Source organism: Bos mutus, chromosome 3 (genome assembly GCF_027580195.1).
Source record: "Bos mutus isolate GX-2022 chromosome 3, NWIPB_WYAK_1.1, whole genome shotgun sequence".
Taxonomy (NCBI): domain Eukaryota; kingdom Metazoa; phylum Chordata; class Mammalia; order Artiodactyla; family Bovidae; genus Bos; species Bos mutus.
The window spans coordinates 17,285,263-17,304,658 of NC_091619.1; the positions used below are offsets into that span (position 1 = coordinate 17,285,263).

General features: G+C 37.1%; 1 protein-coding gene across 8 annotated transcripts in view; it reads right to left on the reverse strand.

Annotated features, from left to right (window-relative positions):
- RPRD2 (regulation of nuclear pre-mRNA domain containing 2) overlaps positions 1–19,396 on the reverse strand; it is a 96,833-nt gene that overhangs the window by 20,380 nt on the left and 57,057 nt on the right. For 4 of the 8 annotated variants that reach the window (XM_070367154.1, XM_005894897.3, XM_070367157.1 and 1 more), the window contains exons 3-7: positions 10,156–10,256; positions 9,289–9,366; positions 7,978–8,030; positions 7,316–7,442; positions 5,670–5,845 (exon numbers count right to left, since the gene is read on the reverse strand). In XM_070367154.1, the coding sequence (XP_070223255.1) occupies positions 5,670–5,845; positions 7,316–7,442; positions 7,978–8,030; positions 9,289–9,366; positions 10,156–10,256 (535 nt within the window). The remainder of the gene's footprint in view (positions 1–5,669; positions 5,846–7,315; positions 7,443–7,977; positions 8,031–9,288; positions 9,367–10,155; positions 10,257–19,396) is intronic. The other 4 variants (XM_070367155.1, XM_005894898.2, XM_070367158.1 and 1 more) reach the window with 1 other exon arrangement.

Sequence of the window (19,396 nt, forward strand, 5' to 3'; positions counted from 1 at the left end):
AACTCTAAGAAAGAACCAAATGAAAATTCTAGAACTGAAAAATACAGCAGACTTCACTCAGTGGAATAAAGAATATTTGAAGACAAGTGCTTCCCTGGTGGCTCAGCAGTGAAGAATCCACTTGCCAATGCAGCAGACGTGGGTTCAACTCCTGGGTTGGGAAGATCCCCTGGAGAAGGAAATGGTAACCCACTCTAGTAATCTTGCTGGGGAAATCCCATGGACAGAGGAGCCTAGCGGGCCACAGTCCATGGGATCTCAAAGAGTTGGATACAACTTGGCAACTAAACAACAACAAATACTAAGTACCCAAAAATTAGTCCAGTGAGAAAAAGGAATGAAAGAGCAGAAATCTAAGAACACATGGGATGTATAACTGGAGTCCCAGAAGGAAGAGGAATGAAAAAGAAGAAATATTTTAAAAGATAATAGTTGTATAGGTTCTAAAATTGATTAACAGTATCAAACCACAGATGCAAAACACTCAGTGAACCCTCTTTATCCCTCTGCAGCAGGATAACTACAAAGAAGAAATCTAGGCACAGCTGACTTCTCATTACAACAAGGGAAGACAGGTAAAGGAATGCTTTTTGGTAATGAAAGAAAAAAAAAATGCCAATTTAGAATTCTTTATCCAGTGAAAATATTTCTCAAGAATGTAAAATAAAGACATTTTTAAGATTAAAAACTGAGAAGTTCATCACCAACAGTTCTGCACTACAAGAAATGTTAGACTTTAGGCTGAAGGAAAATGATCTCAGATGGAAATATGGATTTGCAAAAAGGAATGAAAAATACCAGAAATGGTAAATACAGAGGACTATTTTCCCCTTAATTTAAAAGTCTACTGACTGTTTAAGAAAAATAATAAAAATTATATAAAATATACATAAGTAAAAAGTTAACAATGGCATAAAGATCTTAGGGAAGGGAATCTTACTATTGTTTCCTGCTAGTCCTGCAGGGGACATGGGTTCGATCCCCAAGGCGGGAAGATTCCACGTGCCATGGGGCAACTAAGCCTGTGTATCACAACTACTGAGACCGTGGCTCTAGAGCCCATGCTCTGCAACAAGGGAAGCCACTGCAATGAGAAGCCTGCACACGGCAACAAAGACCAAGCACAGCAAAACAAAAAAAAGAAAAAAAGTCTAAATAAATAAATATTCATCTTAAAAATAAGAAAAAGTATAGGAAATGAAATAATATAAAAGAAAATCTCCCAGTGTATTGCATATAACAAGAACAAGTTTTATTTTGTGAAATTTTAACTGTGTGTGTCGCATATACATGTTGTAGCTCTCAGTTTCCAAGTAAAATCTTTCTGAAAATATCGTTTAAAGGTTTAAGTGTTTCCATATAAGTCAATCCAGATTATTTAAATAACCTACTCACTTGTCTCCCTGGGTCTGCTGCTGCTGCTGCTGCTAAGTCGCTTCCTTCAGTTGTGTCTGACTCTGTGAGATCCCAGACGGCAGCCCACCAGGCTCCCCTGTCCCTGGGATTCTCCAGGCAAGAACACTGGAGTGGGTTACCATTTCCTTCTCCAATGCATAAAAGTGAACAGTGAAGTCGCTCAGTCATGTTCGACTCTTAGCGACCCCATGGACTGCAGCCTACCAGACTCCTCCGTCCATGGGATTTTCCAGGCAAGAGTACTAGAGTGGGGTGCCACTGCCTTCTCCCTCCCTGGCTCTAATAGTCTCCTATTCTCCATTCTGCTATCTTGATTCTAAAATGCAAACCTGATCACATCACTAGCAAAATTAAAATGCTACAATTGTTTCCCACTGCTTTCAGGGTAAAATTCAAAGACCTTAGAATAAACATACACCTTTCAGGACCATGTTCTTGACGCCCTCTCCAGTTTTACTTATCACTTCCTCATAAATGCTCACCTATAAGAAACAACTTTCAGGCCCACCAATTTTGCCATGCTCACTTTTATTCCCATGCTTGAGAATGAGAATAAGAGCTTTCATTTAGCTAATTACTGCAACTTCAGAGTTTAGCTCCTTTTGGGAAAAATTTTCTCCATATTCCCGATCCCCACTCCCAAATTAGCTCAAGTACCTATTCAATCTGTTCTCCTACCACCCTATAGTTACCTTTACTACAGTTTCTATTATACAGAATTGCAATTGCATGTGCTCAATGAAGCGCTTCTTTGGTGGCTCAATGGTAAAGCATCTGTCTGCAATGCAGGAGACACTGGGTCGGGACGATCCCCTGAAGCAGGAAATGGCAATCCACTCCGGTATTCTTGCCTGGGAAATCCCATGGACAGAAGAGCCAGGCAGGGTGCAGTCCATGGGGTTGCCAAGAGTTGGACATGATTTAGCAAAGAGTTGGAATGACTGTTAGCTGAATAAACTTCTCCCAGCCATTTGCTGTGGATCCTCCAAAGCACACTAAATCATTTTATATAATTTCATAAATAAGTGATGATGGTTCACTACTCAAAAATCACAAAATGGTCTTTGAGTAAAAATGGTAAACTGACCACTCCCATTTAGTGTCTCTCCCTCCTGAACACCTATAAATGACTAGTAATGCAACACAAAAGTATAAACCAGCAGCATATTTGAGAAAAAGGTTTCTACAAATTTTTAGAAAACAGAACGAGCTGTAAGAGTAAGAAGTGATGAGCGGTAAGAAGTGAGGGCGGAGAAAAATGAGGTTAGGAATATGCAGAAAGGAAGTTACACCTGGGAAAGATTCTGTCTTGCAGAATCCCTGAGAAGTTTTGCTCCAAGAAACGATGAGTATAAAAAAGTGGAATGAACAGAGGGGTTGAAATTAGAAATTAAAAGTGTGAATACCCAACACTCAATACCAACTCCTCTGCAATCCTGATGTGGCAGGTAAGGCACTATGCCCCAGGCAAAAAAATATGAGTTCTTCTCTAAAGAGTTACAGTATCCTGGCAAAAAGATTCCAGCTTTCTGACATTTAGGACTCCTTCCACCCTAACAGCCAGCTCCTTATCTACACAGACTTTACTATACTTGCGATAAACTCAGATAATTCCTATCTATGTATAGAGAGCTTTCCCAATCAATTTTTTCATATCTCATTCTTAAATATGAAAAGAAAAAAGAGGTAGTATCTGATTTTTAAGAAAGTCAGAATCATAAAAGAGAAAAATCAAGTTAACTAGAGGAAGGAAAAAGACTCTAGATCTTCCAGAAAGCAGAACAAAAAGATCAAGGTTGATGAAACATGAAAAACACAGGACACCTAGAGGATCAACCTAGGAAGTCTAACATTTGATTAATCAATTTCCAAGAAAAAGGAGATAAAGAAATTATCTCAGAATTCAGGCTGAAAAAGCCCTCCAACCAACCCATAATGAATGCAAAACAAAAACCTCACCTGTAAATATATCATTGCAAAATGTCAGAACATCACAAAAAATACCCCTAAATGCTTCCAGAGAAAAAAGTTTCACCTACAAAGACCTTGCAAAGATTTCATTTCAACAACATTAATGACAATGGACTAATGCTTTTTAAGCTGTGAGGGAAAATGATCTTCAACCAGCCAACTTATCAGAGCAAATGTAAAAACAGAATAAAGACATTTTAAAATAGAGAGACCCAGAAGTCATCCTTCACAAACTCTTCTTTTGGGAAATTAATAGAGGATATACTCTAGCAAAACAGGAGAGAAAACCAAGAAAAGAAGACATGGAAATTGGCAAATAGAGGCCTCAGCTCAGAAAAGCAGTAAAGAATAGTCCTAGGATGAGATCTAAATACCTAAAATAGAGCAGAATACAAGCTCTGATAGGAAGGTCTCTGGGGGAAAACACGGATTTGGAATATCTGATGGGATACAGAATCTAGAGAGATAAAAAAAAAAAAAGCTAAAGGCAAACAAGAAAAACAGAAATTCTAGGAAAAAACAAAAACTCTCTACTATAACCAAGTTACTATAAAACCTTGTAGTGAACAATGTTCACACAGTTATGGTGAATGTTTTTTGCTTATTAATTTTCAGCCTTTAAAGCAAAGAAGACTTAATTATAATTATAGGGTGGAATGTAAGTATTATCAACCCAGAAAATGTAAAAGTATAGTTTAGTGATGCTGAGAAACTGAAGAGACAGAAGAAAATAATGGGAAAGAACAGGAATGTTATTATTTTAATTTTATAAAGTGGGGAACCTAGAATAAGTGCTCAAAAAATAGTAAATTTAGTATTTCAAATTACAGGATAATCAACAGATTTTAAAGTTATAATGATACTGGGAGAAGAGGCTAGGGAGGTGACTATAAGCTAAATCTTCATTTGTCACATGAAGAAGTTAACAGATATTTCCTTTTTTCTTTTATTTTTGGTCACACCCCACAGCAAGTGGGATCTTAGTTCCCCAAACCAGGGATCAAACCCATATCCCCTGCAGTGGAAGAATGGCATCTTAACCACTGGACTGCTAAAGTCCCAATGAATATTTCTTATACAGTATAAATCAAGAAAGAATAATATGAGTACATAATTCAGAAATATAGAGGTAAATACCAGAAAAAACAGCTAAATGAGTTAAAAGAAACTGTGTCTAAGAAGTGGGATTCGTTGGATATAAAGAATTATATACTGGGAATTCCCTGGGGGTCCAGTAGTTAGGACTCAGAGTTTTCACTCCCAAAGGCGTGGGTTCAATACCTGGATGGGGAATTAAGATCCCAAAAGCTCCAGTGTGGCCAAAAAAATAGTAATAATTAAAGAACTACATACTCTAATAACCATGTGTGCATGCATGCTCAGTTGTGTCTGACTCCATCATCCCATAGACTGTATGTAGCCCACACGCTCCACTGTCTATTTTCCAGGCAAGAACACTAGAGTTGGTTGCCATTTCCTCCTCCAGGGGATCTTCCTGACCCAGGGATTGAACCCATGTCTCCTGAATTGGCAGGCAGATTCTTTACCACTAGTGCCACCTGGAAAGCCCCTCTATAACCGTATACAGTGATTAAAACTTTAAAAAAAAAAGAAAAAAAAAAAAAAAGTACAAAGCAGTTTCTTTCAAGAGCCGTTACAAATGTCCAAATATCAATCCCTCTTCCAGTCGAGGTGGGGAAAAAGAGGGTCCTTAACTGAGCTGAAATTCAGTTACAATATTTCCATGTAGCTTTCTGGGTTTAAAAAAAGTATACATACTTCTGCCCAATTTTATATTCTGTAATAGTAACGTGGCACATAGCCACTGAAAAACTGAGACATAAGGCTTTAGCAAAGCTTAATGGTCTTTAGCATCAGAAAGACCTAGCTCTTTTTTTTTTTAAGATTTATTTATTTGGCTGCGTCAGGTCTTAGTTGCAGCATGTGCGACTCTTCAGTTGCGATATGGAACTCTTATTTGTAGCATGTGGGATCCAGTTCCCCAACCAGGGGTCGAACCCATACCTGCTACATGGGGAGCATAGAGTCTCAACCACTGTACCACCAAGGAAATCCTCAGAAAGACCTAGGTCTTAATTCAGATGGCTTCACTTGCTAGCTATAATACGACCTTGTACAAGGTTACTAACCTTCAAAAGTAACTTCTTCATCTGTGAACTAGAAATAATAATGCTTATCCCTATAGAGTTAAATAACACCTATAAATAGTCACAGATATACAGACAGCAACTGATGTTAAGACAGTATTAATCATTACTTACATTGGCCACCACTTTTACTTCTTTGTACTGTGCTTCATAGAAAATTCCAGCATTTTCCAGTGCTTCTGTTAACGAGGGCCCATTTTTCACCTGCTTATCCAATCCATTCACAAATTCCTCCAGCTTGGCACTTGCCTCTTCAAATTCTTTGGAGAACTTCTTCCCACCTGTCTTATCTAAAATAACAAGAGGAAGTATTCTATATTTTCTTAGTCTCATAGTTACACCTTAAAGAAGCTTCCCTAAATCACACACACAAAAAATCACAGAACAGATTATTTAAATGTTTCATGTGATCCTGCTAGGTTGAAGCAAGAGTGCATCATGAAAGCACTTGTAATTAAGATAAAGTTCAACTAAATGAAAGTTTGCTGATTGCTTTAATTCACAAATCTGATGTCACCCTGCTACTTAGGAATAATGGAATGAGGCTCAATTCTATACACTTACACACCATTAACTTTTTTTTTTATATACCATTAACTTTTACACTATAGATTATAATAAGATGTATCCCTTTGAGGAAAAAAACAGAGGCTCAAAAAAGTAAAGATAAAGTGACCTCTGTGTGTATCATGCTTAGAAATTCTTTCCTCTCTGGAGAAGATCCTTGGTAATTTGAAATTAGAAAAGTACCATGAATTGTTTTTCAACAACAGTGACATTACCATCTTTTACTTATTCTCCTAAGTACTTTTTGCCCAGTGATGTTGGAATAGAGCCTTAGGTATAGATATAAATTTAGGCTCTGCATTTTATTAGCTGTGGAACTTGGGCAAGTTTCGTATCTCCTTATGAAGTCTCAGATTTCTTATGTACAAAGTGGAGGTTTTTAACATGCTTCTGGGTTGTTTTGAGGATTAAAGTAGATAATACATGTTCAATTTAAAGCATGGTACAAGAACAAAATAGGTGCCACAACAAATAGTTCGGTAGCTATTTACTTATTATTTCAAAAATATTTATCAAGTATTTATTACATACCAGGTATTTGGTCTAGGCACTAAGATACTGGAAGAACAAATAAGGATAATTTCTACTTTCATGAGATTCACATTCTAATAAATTACTATGATTATTATTTATAATCTACAATGTAAGGGAAAGAAAGTAATTAGACTTTATGAGGTATTATAGTGACCTTATTTATTTAGGCTGTGCTGTTTGGCTTGCAGGATCTTGGTTCCCTGACCAGTGGTCGAACCCAGGCCACGGCAATCAAAGTGCCATGTTTTAACCACTGAAATTGCCAGGGAGTTCCCTACAGTGACCTTACTGAAGAGTGAACACAAACCACATAATCACACACATGAAATACACCTGTCCATCATAGCCTGATACATCAAGAAAGGACTAGAAGTGGGGAAAAGGATAGAATATACTTATTAAAAATTTTTTAAATTTATTTTTCTCTAACTTAATGGAGATATAAGTGGCATGTACCATTGTTTCTAAGGTGTAAAATTTGAAGGCTAGGAATTTATTTATGAAACTGACATGCATGAAATCACAACCTGGGAAACAGGTGCCACAGCAGTTCTCTACAACCTGAGGTTCTCTTTATGGAAGCAGTCAGTCTGATTACTTGAAATGACACATCTGGAAAGAGAACCTGACTTATTCTATTTAGAAGGATGTAAGATTACCTTTTAAGCACTTGAGAGTTTCTGTGCTGCACACATCCACCCTCATGGTTGACAGCTGTTTTTCTTTCAGTTCTATCTGATCTTCTGAGCGCTTGTACAGCAACAGCTCTTCAATGAGGGCCTGAGACTGAACACGGACCAGGGTCATACTTTTTATGAAATCATCCTCTTACTCTTTCTACACCAAAGTAAAACATGACTAACACCTAACTAAACCATGAGAAGCAAAAACCTTCGTATTTCCTCAGAATCAAGGATATCAACATCGATTCTTGTATCAAAACCATATTTTCAGTTATATACTTTAAAAGATCTTTTTCATGTTATTCAAAGATAATTTATGGATATAAAGTTAAGATTGAAACAGGCAAAGATCCATTTATCTCTTCTTTCAATTTGAATTAGATAGTTTTAGTATGTTAACTTTAAGTAAATTTTAATTTAATAGTTTCATAGGAAGATGAACCCCTTCTTCGGGTTTAATACAGACTTCAACTGGCATACAGATAAAACTCTTGAGTTTTAGAGAGTTTCAATATGTTTAAAATATAATGGATGCATAATTCAATAAAAAGAAATCTTACAGGATGAACTATACAGAAAACTATAACACAAAAGGATTGGATAATACTTTGGCACAGGGGACATATTCTGTAACTTACTCGAAATTCAGCAACTATCTTAGACTTGAGAGCAGCTTTTGGATTCGTGGATGCTGTTGAATTAAACAAAAGGTTATTTAAGAATATAGACAAAAAATGTTGACTATTTAGGAAAATTTTCAGCTTTATAGTTGAGGGTATATACTCTTTGAATATATGTCAAACATGCACATTTAAATCATAACGCTTAGAACATACAGTGGATATGTAAACTGAAAACTCCCAAGCATGGTCAGTATAAAAATATGTACTATTTAGATAGGTTTAACCTACTTACCTCCAATATACTCTGTAAGTCTGAAGTCCTAGAATTACTGACTTGGAGATACATGAAGTATCTTTCTGCCTATACTGACTGAGTGTAACAGGATCTTAACACCTCAAATTAAAGGTGTCTAGGAGCAGGACATCCAATTAATTCTGATCACTGGCTGAAGAAAATTTACTTCCAAGCACCAACTCTATTCCTATGTATTTAGTTTTGGATTTCTTTTTTCTGCTGACTCAATTCAAAGCAAAAACAGGCAGGAAAAGTTCTAGGTACAATACTACTGTGGTTGAACTTTGGTGAAATGATGACTCTTGCTGTTCCTAAGCATGCAACTTATGACCAAAAGGATGTGAAAGGACTCCCTTAATCATGATGAATATCACATGCTTGCTGGAGCAAAACCATCCCAAGTGTCTTGTTTCACCTCCCAAGTCTGTCTTTTACCTTGTTCCCTCCACACCTTCAAATCTTTCTCAACATTCCTCAGTTTGGCCCACAGCAGCCTATCACATGCAGTATTCCACTCCCATGATCTCATGCTGGGTAAACATGATAAACACAGCAGGAGCTCCTGTTAAGAGAATGGCTTCTGGCCAGGATTTGAGGCCCATGTCTAATCTGGTAGAGTATCTCCCCAAATCTGAAGGATTTCATGGCTCCCACAGAAATGCTTCTTAACGCCTAGTCTCCTCTTCAGCTCGGTTGTAATGCCAGCTGCCTCTAACTTCACATAGCTTTGAACCTTAAAGGTACCCCGGGCACTATCATGTATTTTTTTCTTCTTCCAATCCCCCAACTACTCTTGAATCTTCACACATTTAAACCCTTTTTCTGCATTTCCTTTGTTTAAAAGTATTTTTATTTTTTTTAAAGAAGTAACTCCATGATGGCTTGGTTAGTGTAAGTCACTGGGAGCCTCCCAGGCCTGGAAAACACAGGCTTGCCCATGGTTTATGCCAGGTACGATGTCAAATGGTCTACATTTTCTTCTGCTCCAAAAAGAGGAGGTAATTTATATTAGTTGAGATTTTGTTCCTTACTTTGTGATTTCTTCCACTGCTTATTCGGTTGTTTGTTCAGATTTTCTTTCAGCTGCTTCTGAGTTTTGAAAGTGGTACCTGGAAAACATTTCAGTTTTGCAATCTGGCGTTATGGGAAGCTGTTCTGTCTGTCCACTTCAGTGTCAAAGTTGAAAAAAGGCAATCCGAGACTGTGTGTTGTTTCTTTCTTTCCTTTTATTTTTACAAAAAGATAAAAACACCCACCAGATCTAAGAAGCTGTCAAATAAACATGATTTCTGTATCAAAGAAATAACTAATTTGGAGAATAGGGTAGGAAGTTTAAAAACACTAGGTAACTCACTCAAATGAAGAATTTAACAGCTTCTTAGAAGATGCTATTTTTAAAGCAAATTTCTAGTCAAATTACAGTCATGTTATCAAATATCACCAACTTCTACTCACTGACTTTATTACACGAATCTAGTAACATAGAAACTAAATACTTTTAAAAACACCTGTACAAAACTTACTGTAAATCTAAACTAAAAGAGACTGAAGAATATCAATATATGATTAATGTATCAAATAATTTAGTGAAAACTGAAACCTTGTCTAAAAACTCTCCCAAAAGTAAGAGGACAGGGCTGGAGAAAATTAATTAATGATCATCACTTAATATGCTTGCCTTTTCTTAAGTCAAAAAACCCAAATTCAACCCTCTCCAAACCATTCTACTTAAATTAATGCAAACAGATTTGTACAGTTATTTAATTTTAAACAAATAGGGCCATATCCCAAACTTTGTCTTTCATTAATAAGCAAAAGGACTGGACCTGTAAAGTACATATAATTTTAAAGACTGAATAATGATTCAGTCTTTCTTTTCAGAGAGAAAGGATACTTACTCAAAGCTTCTCTTAATGCCATAATCATTTCTTCTGGGTATACATTTCTATCTTCCCAGATTTTAAAGATTCGTTCTATAGATTTAGAGACAGATGGATCCCTGAGAAGAAAGAAAAAGTGAGACACAGAAGTGTTAAACTTGCGTCTCAAACTAGAAATATGAAAATAAAGTTGTCAACAAAATTATTTTCCAGGGACTTACCTCATGGTCCAGTGGTTAAGAATCCACCTGCCAATGCAGGGGAAAGGGAAACTGAATGTCGCTCAGTTGTATCCGACTCTTTGTGACCCCGTGGACTATACAGTCCATTGAATTCTCCAGGCCAGAATACTGGAGTGAGTAGCCTTTCCCTTCTCCAGGGGATCTTCCCAACCCAGGGATGGAACCCAGGTATCCCACACTGCAGGCAGATTCTTTACCAGCTGAGCCACCAGGGAAGCCCAATGCAGGGAAACGGTTCCATCCCTGGTCTGGGAACTAAAATCCCACATGCTGTGGGGCATCTAAGCCCACATGCCCTAGAGCCCTGCTCCGCAACAAGAGAAGTCACTGCAAGGAGCAGGCCACATACCGCTTCTAGAGCAGCTCTCACCCACTGCAACTAGAGAAACACAGTGCACAGCAGTGAGGACCCTGTGTGCCACAACGAACACCCAGCACAGCCAAAAATAAATAAATAAAAATTAATTTAAAAATTATTTTCCAAATGTCTTTTCATGTTTATTTTAAATCATTTTTTTCTGATGTCTAGGGCTAAAATCTTAAAAAAGTCTTGTTCGACACTTTTTATTGGTAACATAAATGAGGTTATGGATGACATATTGAACTTTAATGCTGGTTTACATGTTTAATGAGTACCTTATATTTCTACTTCTATATACATTCATGAGCATACTTATAATCAAAGTTTAATTTTCCATCCATCACCATACAGCTGACTCCCTTTATCCACTTCACACTTTACCACCCTCCCACGCTGGTAACCACTACTTGGTCCTCTGTATCTGTGTGTGTGTGTGTTTGGTTATTTATTTTTATTTTTAATTTTTAAAACACAGAGTGAAAAAGTTGGCTTAAAGCTCAACATTCAGAAAACGAAGATCATGGCATCCGGTCCCACTACTTCATGGGAAATAGATGGGGAAACAGTGGAAACAGTGTCAGACTTTATTTTTCTGGGCTCCAAAATCACTACAGATGGTGACTGCAGCCATGAAATTAAGAGACGATTACTCCTTGGAAGGAAAGTTATGACCAACCCAGATAGCATATTCCAAAGCAGACACATTACTTTGCCAACAAAGGTTCGTCTAGTCAAGGCTATGGTTTTTCCTGTGGTCATGTATGGATGTGAGAGTTGGACTGTGAAGAAGGCTGAGCGCTGAAGAATTGATGCTTTTGAACTGTGGTGTTGGAGAAGACTCTTGAGAGTCCCTTGGACTGCAAGAGTCCAACCAGTCCATTCTGAAGGAGATCCAACCAGTCCATTCTGAAGGAGATCAGTCCTGGGATTTCTTTGGAAGGAATAATGCTAAAGCTGAAACTCCAGTACTATGGCCACCTCATGCGAAGAGTTGACTCATTGGAAAAGACTGATGCTGGGAGGGATTTGGGGCAAGAGGAGAAGGGGACGACAGAGGATGAGATGGCTGGATGACATCACTGACTCGATGGATGTGAGTCTGAGTGAACTCCGGGAGTTGGTGATGGACAGGGAGGCCTGGCGTGCTGCGATTCATGGGGTCGCAAAGAGTCGGACATGACTGAGCGACTGATCTGATCTGTTCTCACAATACTGGTAACACCCAGCGGGGCGGCGGCCCATGGTGACACCAGGATTTTCAGTGGTGAGCCAAAGGGAAAGACCATCTTTTTTTTAAATGGTTGAGTGGTACTCCATTTTGTGTGTGTGTGTATACATACATACATACATACATTATCCATTCAACCATCAATGGACACTTACAATGTTTACATTTCTTAGCTATTGTAAATAATGCTGTGATGGACATAGGGGTGCATTAATCTTTTCCAATCAGTACTTTTGTATTCTTGGTATAAATACTCAGACCATACAATAGTTTTATTCTTAATTTTTTGAGGAATCTCCATACTGTTTTCCACAGTGGCTGCATGGATTTATACTCCCACCAGCAGTGTATGAGGATTCCATTTTTTTCAAATCCTCTCAAACACTTGTTATTTCATGCGTTTTTGAAAACAGTCATTCTAATGGGTATGAGGTGATGGCTCACTGTGGTTTTTTTCATTTCCCTAACAATTAGTAATGTTCAACATCATCTGCCTACTGGCCATTTGTATATCTTCTCTGGAAAAAATGTCCATTCAGCTCCTCTGCTCATTTTTTAAAGCAAGTTATTGGTTTTTCTGTTGTTGAGTTGTATGGGTTATTTATATTTGGGGTATTAACCCCTTATCAGATATTTGATTTGCAGATCTCTTCTCCCATTCAGTAGGCTATGTTTCTGTTTTATTGATGGTTTTCCTCATTATACAGAAACTTTTTAGTTTGATGTAATCCCATTTGTTTATTTTTCCTTTTGTATTGCTTGCCTGGGCAGACATATCCAGAAAAATAATGTTAAGACCAATGTCAGCATGTACAGCCTATGTTTTCTTCTTCTAGGAGTTTTATGGTTTCAGATCTTACATTAAGTTTAATTCATTTTGAGTTAGTTTTTGTGTACAGTAGGAGTCCAGTGGCCTAGTTTAGCTTTTTTATGTTGCTCTTGTTTCTTACCCCACCATTTACTGAAGAGACTCTCCATTGTATATTCTTTGCGTCTCTGCTGTAAATTAGTTGTACATAAATGCATAGATTTCCAGGCTTCCAATTCTGTTTCACTGATCAATGTATCTGTTTTTCTATCAATACCATGCTGTTTTTTGTTATTGTGGCTTTGTAGTATCATTTGATATCAGGGTGTGTGATGCCTACTATAGTTTTGTGTTCTTTTTTCTCAGTATTGCTTTGCCTACTCAGGTTCTTTTGTGGTTTCATATAAATTTTAGAATTTCTTTTCTATTTTGGTGGAAAACATCCTTTGATGTTTGATAGGGATTTTGATGGGGATTGCACTGAACCTATAGATTGCTTTAGGTAGTATGAACACTTGACAATGTTAATTCTTTCAATCCATGAGCTTTAAATATCTTTCCATTTATTTGTGTCTTCAGTTATTTTCAACAATGTCTTACAGTTTTCAGTGCACAAGTCTTTTACCTCCTTGATTAAATTTATCCTAGGTATTTCATTCTTTTTTGTTGTGATTCTAAATGGGATTGCTTTTTCTCTTAATTTGCTTTTCTGCTATCTCATTGTTAACACAGAAATGAAATTGATTTTTGTATAATGATTCCGTATACTGAAAGTTAATTGTATTTGCTTATTGTTTCAAATAAGCTTTTGGTGGAGTTTTTAAATTTTTCTCTATACAAAATTATGGCTTCCATGGTGGCTCAGCAGTAAAGAATCTGCCTGCAATGCAGGAGACACAGATTCAATCCCTGGGAAATTCCAAGGACAGAGGAACCTAGTGGGCTACAGTCCATGAGATCACTAAAGAATTGGACATGATTAAGTGAGTAAATAACAACTATATAAAATCATGTCATCCACAAATAGTGACAGTTATACTTCTTCTGTTCCAATACCTTTTATTTCTTTTTCCTGCCTAATTGCTCTGGTTAGAATTTCCAATACTATGTTGAATAAGAATGGCAAGAGTATACATCATTGCTTTGTTCCTATTCTTAGAAGGACAGCTTTCAGTTCATCACCACTGAGTATTATTTTAGTTGTGGATTTGTCATATACTGCCTATAATATTATGTTGAAAGATGTTCTTTCTGTACCCACTTTATTGAGAGTTTTTATAACTGGGTGTTGAATTTTGTCAAATGCTTTTTCTGCCTCTATTAAGATGATCATGTTTTTTAATTCTTTTTGTTAATGTGATTATTATGTTGATTTACAGATGAACCACCCTTGCATCCTTGGAATGTATCTCACACTGGATCATGGTATATGATCCTTTTGATTTGGCTTCCTAATATATTTTTCTTTCTTTAAGAAAAATTGAAGTAGAATTGATTTATAATGTTGCTTTAATTTCTGGTGTAAAGCAGTGTAATTTGGTTATATACACATATATATTCTTTTTCCTATTCTTTTCCATTATAGGTTATTACAAGGTATCAAATATAGTTCCCTGTGCTATACAGTAGGACCTTGTTGTTTATCCATTTTATATATAGCAGAATCTGTCTATTAATCCGAACCTTATTTATCCATTCTTTTTCTGCCTTTGGTAACCATAAATTTGTTTTCTATACCTGTGAATCTGTTTTTATTTTGTAAATAAAGTCATTGTATCATTTATAACTTATATCTTCTTTATCCATTCATCTGCTGATGGATACTTAGGTGGCTTCCATGTCTTGGCTGTGGTAAACAGTGCTGCTATGAACACTGGGGAATATGTATCTTTTAATTTTTAAGGAACTTCCATGTTGTCCTCCATAGTAGCTGTACCAATTTAAGTTCCACTAACACTATAGGAGGGTTCCTTTTTCTCCACACCTTCTCCAGCATTTATTATTTGTACGCTTTTTGATGATGACCAGTTCTGTGTGAGGTGATTCTTCACTATTGTTTTGACTTGCATTTCTCTAATACAGTGATGTCGAGTATCTTTTCAGGTGCCTGTTAGCCATCTGGATGTTGTCCTTGGAGAAAACACAATTTTAAGTGTTCTGTCCATTTTTTGACAGTTTTTTTAATTGAGCTGAATGAGCTATATTTTGGAAAATAAACCCTTGTCAGTCACATTATTTGCAAATACTTTCTCCCAGTCCATAACTTGTCTTTTTGTTAATGGTTTCCTTTGCTGTGCAAAAGCTTCTGAGTTTAATTACACCCTACTTGTTTAGTTTTGCTTTTATTTTCTTTTGCCTTGGGATATGGACTACAGAAAACATTTATGTCAGAGAATGTTTTGTCTATGTTTTCTTAAAGTTTTATGGTGTCAAGTCTTCCTCTTTAAGCCATTTTAATGTCTTTTTTTTGGGGGGGGGGGCGCTGCACAGGGTTAATAGTTGTGGTACACCGGCTTAGTTGTCCTGTGGCACGTGCGATCTTCTTGGACCAGAGATCAAACCTGTGTCACCTGCATCAACAGATGGATTCTTAACCACTGGACCACCAGGAAAGCCCATTAATCATTTTTTAAATGTATAACTCAGTGACAAATAGATGCGGAAACAGTGGCTGACTTTCTTTTGGGGGGCTCCAAAATCACTGCGGATGGTGACTGCAGCCATGAAATTAAAAGATGCTTACTCCTTGGAAGGAAAGTTATGACCAACCTAGACAGCATATTCCAAAGCAGACACATTACTTTGCCAACAAAGGTTCGTCTAGTCAAGGCTATGGTTTTTCCTGTGGTCATGTATGGATGTGAGAGTTGGACTGTGAAGAAGGCTGAGCGCCGAAGAATTGATGCTTTTGAACTGTGGTGTTGGAGAAGACTCTTGAGAGTCCCTTGCACTGCAAGGAGATCCAACCAGTCCATTCTGAAGGAGATCAGCCCTAGGATTTCTTTGGAAGGAATGATGCTAAAGCTGAAACTCCAGTACTTTGGCCTCCTCATGTGAAGAGTTGACTCAGTGGAAAAGACCCTGATGCTGGGAGGGATTGGGGGCAGGAGGAGAAGGGGACGACAGAGGATGAGATGGCTGGATGGCATCACTGACTCGATGGATGTGAGTCTGAGTGAACTCCGGGAGTTGGTGATGGACAGAGAGGCCTGGCATGCTGCGATTCATGGGGTCGGAAAGAGTCGGACACGACTGAGCGACTGAACTGAACTGAACTCTTCAGCATCTACAAGGTGTTCACTAAATAGTAAATGAATGAATGACAACTAGACTTTGTCATTTTCAAACCCAACTATTCATTATGAAGTCCCAAGAGCTATTCACCAAAATCCTCAAGTAAAATACGCTGGAGAAACAGCAATTGATAGAAAATCATGTAAATAAGACTAGAGTAAAATATAGTAAACAAAGCATGAGATGAGGAAACTAGACATTTTAGTTCTGGTTTTAGTAAAAAGTCTTTGGGGAACTAGGTTTCTTCATTTGTAAAATTATTTTTACTAGATAATTTGTTAGGTTTAAAATTCTTGGCTAAATTTGTTTTTCATTTATATGAACACAGAGCTCTCAAACTCCCACAATATAACCATCTCTTGAATTTACAGATTCAACTAAAATTAAAAAAAAAAAAAATCCAGAATAGCTGTTTTACTTACCTTGTAATTCTAGACCTCTATTTCAGCCATTACTGATCACAACCTCAATTTCTACAGGACATACAACTACTACCACATATACACATCATAAAATAATTAAATATAGACTTTGCTGTTTGACTTGTAAGTAACAAAAAAATTCATTGATTTGCACAATTGCTAGGATGCTGAATAGATGTTTTGTATACTAGCAACCCTTGCCTCAGACCACTTTTAAAACAAAAAAGTAAAGCACAAAGCTGATGAAGAGTGTAACAGATGCCCAGTTATCAGAGTTAAAATAAACAGAATTAGGAAACTTCCCGTCAGTCCAGTGGTTAGGACTCCAAGGGCCCAGGTTCAAGCCCTGGTTGGGGAACTGGGATCTCACAAGCCATGTGGCCAAAACCCAACAACAACAAACATGAACAACACAAAACCAACCAACCAACCAGAACCAAACCGCATAATTTTGTGCCTCACAAGATATTCCCTGAGGGAATATCTTTTCTTTATCAATATCTTATTTCTGGTACATCATTACAGTAATGTGCTGTATCTTGAAGCTTCTTAATAAATATTTGCCAACTCACCAAACGGAAGACCAAATAATGGGGTCAACTCAAGGAGCAAGTAGTCAATACTTAATCAGAATCCACCTTCCAATCTAGGGAATTCGGGTGCGATGCCTGGTCAAGGAACTAAGATCCCACATGCTGCAGGGCAACTAAGCCCACGCACGGCAACAAGAGAAACCCACGAGCCACAACTACTGAGCCCTCTCACTCTGCAACGAGAAGCCTACACACGCCGTGACAAACACCCAGGGCAGCCAAAGAAAAATAAATAAAAACGCACGGCTCTGTAGAGCCTAAAATAACCCCCATTTATAAAAATGTATCTTTTTTGTTTGCCTATAACATGTTTTCCCTCGTGTGTCACTTGTCTTTAATTTTAGGGTGTCTTCTATAATGCAGTTTAATTTTGATGTAATTAAATTTATACTTTTCTTTATTATCTGTTCTTTAGGTCTTAAGAGCTTTCTAAACTAACCCTTACAGTCAGGAAAATATTCATTTTCTTCTAACATTTTAAAGTTTTGTTTTATATATCAGAGTAATTCATTTGGAACATGCTTTTGTGTGCGGTATTGGGAAACATTTAATTTTATTTCTTCCACACAGAAAGCCCGTGTCCCAGAATCATTTATTGAAGACTGCATCTTTCCCCCAATGAACTGCAATGCGACTTCTACCATTTACACTGGTCCCATATAGGTATGGGTGCATCTGTGGGCTCTCTGTTTTGTTCCTTAAATCTATTTGTCTATCCTTGCATTAATATCATCCTCTTTTAATTACTGTACCAAATAATAATTATTTTTCCCTATATCAGATTTTTATTGAGAATAATCTCACTTTTTTATTTATCACTTTGTCAAAAATACAGGTCATGAAATTACAGGCAGAGCTATTTCAGCCATCCCATCATCCCTCCACACACAATATCACTAAAAACATGTATTAGAAACTAAACCAAATAATAACTCTTGATATTTCATAGGTTAAGACCTACTTGGTTGTTTTGTTAAATTTATTTATTTTTGGTTGCACTGGGTCTTCACTGCTGCTTGCAGGCTTTGTCCAATTGCAGTGAGCAGGGGCTACTCTTTGTTGAGGTGCTCAGGCTTCTCAGTGTGCTCACTTCTCTAGCTGTGGAGTACAGGCTCTAGGCACATAGGCCTCAGCAATTGTGATTCATGGGCTTAGAGCACTGGCTCAGGAGTTACGGCACAAAGCATTTAGATGCTCTGAGGGATGTGGAATCTTCCTGGACCAGGGGTTGGACCTGTGTTCCCTGCACTGGCAGGTGGATTCTTATCCACTGTACCACCAGGGAAGTCCCCTACTTGCTTTTTATCAACAGTTTTGGCTACTCCTAAGACAATGACTCCTCTATATGAATTTTACAATCAGTATAACAAATTTCTTAAAATATCCTATTGGGAACTTGATTAAAGTGTACTGTATTTATATGTTGATTTTTATCTTTTTGAAAGTTTACAGTTTTCTCCATAAAGGTCTCAACACACTTTTATTCTAGGTATCTAGAGCTTTTTTGTTACTGTTAATAATATCATTTTATTATAACTGGTTATATCTGATATACTGAAATGCTGCTGCTGCTGTTAAGTCACTTCAGTCGTGTCCAACTCTGTGCAACCCCATAGACGGCAGCCCACCAGGCTCCCCTGTCCCTGGGATTCTCCAGGCAAGAGTACCGGAGTGGGTTGCCATTGCCTTCTCCAACTGAAATGCTACTGATTCTATATGTTGATCTGTATTCAGCAACCTCACTGAACCCTCATAAGTCTGTAAATTCTCTTGGATTGCTTATGAAGATGATCACAAAGTCTCTATATCTTTTTACCCTATATGATTCTCTGGAAAACATTTTATAGTTCTTCAACAACTACAAGTCAAAATTTTCAAATTAAACAAAAATATAGTAAATACCATTCATATAAACACTGATTTAAAGTTATAACTGATATTTTGTTGAAACCAAATTGCAATGCAAATATGATACTGTATACATTGTTTGAAACTTTTTTAAGACCATAATACCATTATCATTCTGTATTTCACCATTTTTATCCATTTGAACTACTACAAATTTATTTCTTTAGTGTATGCTAAAATTATTAGTGCCTTCAACTGATACAATTATTTAAAGTTACCTTTAACCTTTCCTCATTAGCCTCTGATAAAGTAACACTGTCTTATACCAAAATACAAACACACAATAGAGCCACTGAAAATGACTCACAGAACTGCTAATAAGGTGATCATACAGATGATATTCAATATGCTTAGACAATCCAATGACGCTTTAAACTATATCCATGGACCCACCAATGAATAA